General features: G+C 48.6%; 1 protein-coding gene across 1 annotated transcript; it reads right to left on the bottom strand.

Annotated features, from left to right (window-relative positions):
- Positions 1–217: 217 nt before the first annotated feature.
- ZBTB14 (zinc finger and BTB domain containing 14) lies at positions 218–6,538 on the bottom strand. The gene is made up of 3 exons (XM_065629112.1): positions 6,472–6,538; positions 3,748–3,831; positions 218–3,274 (listed from the first exon to the last, which is right to left on the bottom strand). The coding sequence occupies exons 2-3, from the start codon at positions 3,748–3,750 to the stop codon at positions 1,931–1,933; spliced, it is 1,347 nt and encodes a 448-aa protein (XP_065485184.1). The 5' UTR covers positions 3,751–3,831; positions 6,472–6,538; the 3' UTR covers positions 218–1,930.
- Positions 6,539–7,620: the final 1,082 nt, after the last annotated feature.

The raw sequence follows: 7,620 nt of genomic DNA, 5'->3' as shown, positions 1-7,620 counted from the left end.
TCATATACAGTAAAACATTTTAACAATGGTCATTTATCATGTTCCTCAAGAGAACCAATAAAATGTAATGAATACACATCCTCTGATGTTGCACAGATACAAAATGTATAGTTTGTTTACAAACTAATATTACTGAATGTAAAATGAAGTAACATTTTAAAAAAATATATTGGTAAAGGTCCAAAGTTTACATTTTCTAAAATATTAAGTTCATGTTTTATTTACAGACCAGTTTTCAAATAATTATTGGCATTTTGAGATAACTTCTTAACATGATGAGTACATGAATAAAATGTAGCTGTAAAAAAACCAAACAAACAAACAAACAATAATCAAAGTTCCATATAACAGTTCCAAAACCGCTATTTTCAATTTCTGTTTTGAAAAGCAAGATGTGATCTACCACACAGTAACTTACCAGAAACTGGTCTAACACTTTCATATGCTATAGGTATCGCAAGTGACCAATGTTACCCATCCACATGCCCAAGAGCATGTTTTTTTTTTTCCCATTCTAACTTCAAAAGAAGTTTTGACAACAGTTGTAGTCTTTACAAATTCAAAATAAATGCTCCATATCCTTTCGGATTACATCACCACTGTTATTGTGTCTTCTCTTGTTGACTACACATAGCAGACTGCAATCCAAAGACCAGGTATTTCGTTGACTCTCTGAGTTAACAGTTAAATCGGCAGCATCTACCCCAGCTTGTCTGAAAAAAAATAGGCAACTCTAAGTAACAGACTATTAGCAAACAGTGATTCTGGATCAACTATGACTGAAATCACTCACTGAAATCTCCCTTTTGCTGAGAGGTGGTGTGCCAGAAGGCGGAAGTTTTTAAACATGAACAGGCCGGTATAACCCACCATGACAAAACCCAGCACGAACACTGTGGGCAGGCATGCAATAGCCCATGGCCATGCTCCGCAGCCACGGAGGTCTGGCCATGATGCGCAACACTCACCAGTGCAGCTAATCCTCCCGTGCTGCCAGAAACACTCCTTTGTCTCAAGTCTGCTAGGTTGGGTGAACTGAAAGCTGCATAATAAAAACTAGAGCCTCAGGCTGCATTAGCTTTATCTAATTTCTGCTCGGTCCAAGTAACAAAAATATCTCCTCCTCCACGCTGCACCTTTTTCCTTTGTGGCTCTGTCCCATCTCCAGGGGACTGCATAAGACTGAACACAGAAACAAACGAGGCAGACTCTTTTGCCCACAGAACGGATTGGTGAATGCCACAATCCTTCTGCTTTGCCAGCCAGGACCACTGTGAATAATGCCACATTTTCAGAAAGCAAGTAGTTCATTAAACCTGCTACCTTGATTAAAATAAGAGGATATCTGAGGGAATGGAATAAGCAGCAATTCCATTTTGATCACCATCCCCCCTTACAGTCGGTTGTACCAACCTCTAGCACCTACACTATGTGAAAAAAGAGGAATTAAAAAGCTTAGGGAATCAACATCTGTTTCTCAAAACTTGTAGGTATACCACTTTTTAAAATTATGAAAAACTAGTATTTCCTTTCCATGGTTGTTATTTTCTGAGATCTCAGCACTTTTAAACAAAACTTACTGATCTAGTTGTCTGCATTGTATGCAGTTTTCCATACTGGATGAAACAAAACATCAGCCAGTGATGATTCCTGTTTTATAGAGAACTTGATCATATCCTCAAATTAAATTGGGTGTTAGTACATTAATACTGCTAATGACGACAAAACTATTTTTTATTCTAAGAATTCCCATCTCTGAAATGTTTTAAAATACCTAACCAAGTAATGCTATGTGTTGCTATGTAGCATTCAAATCCTCTAAAAATATGTTTTCTTGAAAAGATAATTCTCAGTCGAAATGTATACCAACAATAGATTTTGTTCGATTTAATTTCTTATATTATTTCTGATAAAGTTTATGCTTTCGTTTTTAACTACAAGCTATCGTTTCTAATTGCTGCTCTGCTTCAGCAGCCATAGCTGCTGCCTGTAACTGTTCTGTTTCACTCTGGATGGAATTGGCTGAAGTAACTTGTTTTCTTTCACTGTGCATATTGTTCTCATGCCTTTTTAGATCAGATGCTTTAGCAAACGCTTTAGTGCAGGAACTGCAGACAAAAGGTTTCTCTCCTCGGTGTCTTCTTTCGTGGTCTTTGAGGTGGGACTTGTGCTTGAAAGCTTTATCACACATATGGCATGCAAATGGCCTCTCATTACTGTGAACTCTTTCGTGCTTTTTTAGGTCCGGTGCACGAATGAAAGACTTTCCACATACCTCACAACTGTAAGGCTTGTAACCTGTGTGTATTTTCAGGTGTTCTTTCAAATGAGCTTGCGTGGTAAAGCCCTTTGTACACATTTCACAAACAAATGGTCTATCAGCAGTGTGTAGCTTTTCATGTTTCCTCAGTCGTGCTTCATCAGAAAAGGTCTTACCACAAGCCTGACACACAATGTGTTCCCTGTGACCATAAAGCAAATACTCAAACTTCATATCCCCAGCTGCTGTGGTCCAACCTGGTGTCTGTTCATCTTTCACTTCACTTATGCCATCATTAAATGTCAAAGGCTGAGGGGTCTGAGATCCTAAGTCTTTTGATTCGGTTGTCTCCATAGGCTCTACTTCCTGGCCATAGCAGTTTACTTTTCGAACCTCTTCACTTCCCAACTCTTTCAGAATTGCCTCTTGCACTCTCAGGGTAGTGGTAGGTGATTTTCCATCTTCCTGACTTGGAGGAGTTCCTTCCACTGTCACATCTGATGGACTGTCATCATGATCTCCAATTTCTTCCACCTCATCATCTTGGGTATCATTAGGTTCCCCCACAGGACGGTTTATTTTTAGACAGTACTTGCTCTTGGACTGTGTGTTTTCTTCAGGACTAGATACATCACGCTTTTGAGAGCAGAGTTTATCCAGAAATCGAATACCAAGAATCTGGCCTGAAGACATCATCAAATTTACATCCTCTTTCTTAACAGAAATCTTTGCAGTATACATGTAATTCAGAACTTCCTCAAAAATATCAGAACGAAGAAAATCTATTTCTATTACTGATGAACTATCAACTTCCAGTTTTTTGAAAAGCTTTTTGAAGTAGGTACTGCAGGCAGCAAGCACGCACCTATGTGCTCTGAATTTAACATCTTCAACCACAATAGCGATGTCACAAAATTCCCCTTCCAAACGTTGTTCATTTAATGTTTTCAGGAACACAGTTTTGTGATCGTCGTCATTATACTTAATGGTTTCAGACATACTGATGAAAAACTCCTGTAAAATAACAAGGGAAAGTTTTGTAGTTTTTATTAAGTAGTCTAAGTCATAAAATCCCAACAGTTGATGTCAAACACTAAAACAATTGCCAAATAAAATTATTCCTTAATATGACCAGAAAAATCCTTTCTGATTATAAAAGTATTACTCTTAAAGTTCTTTTAAAATTGCGAATACATAAAGGCCTTTCCATAGGTTATACACTTTACAGGACACATAGTGATTTGTAAGAGATTTTTTTAAATCAATTATTAATTTATTCAAATATTTAATGATTTTATCATTCAAAATTGGAAACTCCCCTGTGAAGTTACAATTCCCAGTAAATGTATGGTCCAACTTCAGTAGAAGTCATTCTTATAGCTAAAGGAAATGTTCGTGTATTCTGATTAATACTAAAAATGTATAAGAAATATTCTAAATGTGTCAGCATAACAAACTAAGTGTGAAATATCAAATATAAGCCTTACCATGAACAATGCAGGAAATTTTCTAAACAAATGATTATTAAATATGTGACAGATGATTAACCCTTACAATGGGCCACCTTCAGCCTGAAAGACAGGAAGATAATAACATTTTAAGAAATTACAAAATGTATTTCAAAATCTAGCTTAAATTAGTGAGCTAAAATACAGCATTTTCAATTATTTAAAAAGATACAAAATGCACTGCTAAAATGCCCAGTTATTTAGACTGATTTTACAGATGACTGCATAAATTGATCTGATAGCACTGTTATCATAAACCATGTGTTTACTTTTCTCCAGCTCCTTCATTTCTCTGACTCCTTCATGTCCCTGACTCTACTCTCCTGCTACTTACTTGACACTAGATTTAAAAGTCTGAAGAAACTCTATGGCAGGGGTGTCAAACTCATTTTCACCAGGGGCCACATCAGCCTCGCGGTTGCCTTCAAAGGGCCGAATGTCATTTCAGGACTGTATAAATGTAACTAATCCTACATTTACACAGTCCTAAAATGACATTCGGCCCCTTGCAGGCAAATGCGAGGCCAATGTGTCCCCTGGTGAAAATGAGTTTGACACCCCTGGAATCAACAGAGCCAACCCAGTAACCAATATATCAGAAAGGTGATTAGTCTTCTGCTTAATTAGTGAGGTCAGTAAGCCCAGCAGAGGGTCTGGCAAGCAGAGCAAAGGACAGCACACTAGGCTCTGGATGGGTGCGCACCCGGGACCAGGGAAAGAGACATCAAGGATACCAGACCTTCAAACAGTGGAGATACTTGAACAGCAGAAGGATAATGCAAAACACGTAATTTAAATTATTCAATCCCAGTCTCCCACAGGGATCTAATTGTGAAGCAGGAAATGCAGCAGAGAGGAGGGAGATTTAATATTTGGTTCAGACACCTCTCTCCATTACCCAGCATGGAGATGCTGGGAATGACTTTCCTAAATTCAAATTTATGCATGACCATATATGAAATGGAAGCAGCTGACAGGTATGCAACTTCCACTCTTGTCACTTGGTGTTTAACATGGTATGGAAACACTCGGCTCCCTACAAATATCTTTACAGGTTTGACATCTCAGCATTTAATGCCACTGACTAAAAAAAATCTAAGGAAAGCCAAAATTATTTTCTTAGTCCTACATAACCTGGTGTTTATAATAGAGTGAGACAGGAAGTGCATAGATATTTGAAATACGCAAAAGAAAACAAACCAAACATAACAAAAACACACACCCCCACCCAAACCAAACAACAGAAAAAACCAAAACAAACAAAAAACCAACAACAACAAAACCCCCCACCAACCACAAGAAACACACGGTATTTTTCTGGCCTGTCTGATCTGCCATCCCAGGATAATGTACCAGTGCAGCACCAAAGGCGGCAGAGCAACTACTTCAAAAGGACCCGTTTAGAGATCTTTACAAGCTGGGGAAAAAGCTTCTTGCTTTTTAAGCAAACAGCAAAGCATCACTGCTAATAACCTAGCAGCAATCCCACCATGTTTTGTTAAACAATACGCATTTTTGCTGCAATTCTGTGGAGATTACTAAGCGAGAACCAATTATAGAAGAAATTGGCTGAAAACGCTCTTGCTGAGTGAACGGGGCTGTGTAATTGGTGAAAGAAACAAAGTTACCACTCTGCGAGTGGAGCACTGTAGGCACTTGACCGAAGTACCTCCAGCACCGAGGCAAGGCAGGGAAAAACTCCATTGCCGCTGGGTTACTTATTCGGTGGAGTAATGCTAATCATTCCTACACACACACTTTCCACAGTGCCCTTGCCACCATGGGAACGGGGCGGAAGTATGTCTGGGGTTGTAACTGTTGGTGCGGCTCCTGCCGCCGCCCGCAGCAGGCTCGGTGCCCGCCGCGTCGTCTCTCCCGGCTCTGAAGGCGCACCGCCGCGGCGCTGCCTGCCGTGCTCGTCACCGCAGAGGCAGACGGGCGCACGCCTGCTCCATGCACCCGCCGGCGAGGACGCGGCGCAGGCAGGTTCCCGCCGGGGCTCAGCCCTGCCGGGCCGCCGCGGCCCGCTCGCCGCCGCCGCCACGGGAACCCGCGCCGCCGCCGCCTGGGGCCCGCGGCTGCCGGCGCGGCCCTGCGCCAGGAGACGCCGCCCGCGCTCCCGGCCCGTCGTCGGGGGCGCCCGCGAGCAGCAGGCGGCCTCTCTCCGGAGCGAGCCCGGGAGCCTCACCGGGCTGCGCGGGGACGGCGCCCCCCTCCCTCCCTCCCTGCCTCCCTCCCCCTCGCCCCAGCGGTTCTCGCGCGGCGCCCGCCCCGCCAGTGGCGGCAGCGCCGGCCGAGACGCCGCCAGCCCGCGGCCGCGCGCCCCTTTGTTGCGGCCGCCGCCGCGCGGGGCCCGCGCGCCCCAACGTGCGCCCCAACGTGCGCATCCGCCGCTGGACGTGTCGTCGTCGTCGTCCTCCTCCTCCTCGCCCTCCCCCCGCCCGCCCGCCGCGCGCGCGGGAGGCAGGCGCGCGACGGCTCCGAGCTGCTGACGGCGGCGCCGGGCGCGCCCGTGGCGCCTCCATCTCACCCAGCGCGAGCTGCCGGGGCTTTAAGGGCTGCGGGAGGCGGCGGCAGTGAGCGGGGCGGGGGAGGAGGAAGAGGCAGAGGCAGGGGGGCGCGCGAGGGACAGCGCGCGCGCGCAGCGCGACAGCGGCCCTGCAGTCGGGGCGGGGGGGGGATGGGGAGAGGGCTCGCGCTTACCTGCCGCGCGCGCGCGCGGAACCGCACTTCCCGGGGAGCGCGGGGGCTGGTGCTGCCGCCGCTGCCGGCGCGCGGGATGGGGGTGGGGAGGGGGGAAAGGGAGGGAGAAGGGGGGAATTTGGGGAGGGGGGTTGGGGGGGGGTCTGCGCGCGTCTCTCCAGCCGTCGCCGCCGCCTCCTGCACGAGCACTCAGTGCGCGCGCGCGCGCCGGGGGCGGGGGTACGTGCATGCGCGGTGCGAGCAGGGCGCGCCTTTGCCGGGGAGCGTGGAGGAGGTGGGGAGGCGAGCGGAGGGAGCGCGGCAGCACCATCTCCCTTTTCGGGGCCCCCCCCCCATCCCCCCCCCGCCCCCCCCCCAGCGGCAGCGGTGGCCGAGCGGGGGAGGGGAGCGGCTGCACTCGCCGAAGGGGCGCCGGGGAGCCGCTCCCACCGCGCCGCGGGCACCCGCGAGCACCCGCGAGCACCCGCGAGCCCGAGCTCAGCGGCGCCCCCCAACCCCGCCTGGCGGCGCACGGGGGCGAGCGCGGCGCGGGCTCGGGCGCGAGCCGGGTGCCGGGCGGCGGTGGGGGCGCCGCGATGCGCCGTGGCCGTTGAGCGGCGCTCGGAGGGGCGAGGCCGCGCGCTGCGACGGGCGGGAAGGGGCGCTCGCGCCCGGCGGTGGCAGCGCGGGCGCGTGAGGCGGCAGCGGCGGGGTGCCGCGCGCGGGGCCCGCGCCCGCGAGGCCGATGTCGCGGCGCTCCGGAAGGAGCCGGGAGCCCGCGCGGCCTGCGGCTCCTCGGGGCCCCGCGGCCCGGCGGGTAATTTAGGCGGGATTTTTCAAAAGGGGTTGTCGCTGTTGGGGTAGCTGCCGCGCTCTTGCACGGGGCTGTGGTTAAAGGGCAGGGGCGCTACTCTGCCCCTCCGCCTCTGCCGTGTCCTCTGCGTGTCACAGGGAGGCAAACGCGGGTCCCATCAAAATCCGCTGCGCGCCACCACTTATCTTCCGCTGCTTAAACATCTAGGGGGTTGAATTTTAGAGAAATCACACCATCTCTAGAAAGAAATAAAAGCTATTATTGCAGCTACTCATCTCCAGCCTCCAATTTCTCTTTACAAAACCAGTCCATGAGATGCTAGCTTGATGGCATAGTGAAATAATGTGTGAGTAAAT

Source organism: Caloenas nicobarica, chromosome 2, assembly GCF_036013445.1.
Source record: "Caloenas nicobarica isolate bCalNic1 chromosome 2, bCalNic1.hap1, whole genome shotgun sequence".
Lineage (NCBI taxonomy): Eukaryota > Metazoa > Chordata > Aves > Columbiformes > Columbidae > Caloenas > Caloenas nicobarica.
The sequence above is the reverse complement of the archived record's forward strand: the minus strand, read 5'-3'. Positions and strand labels throughout refer to the sequence as shown.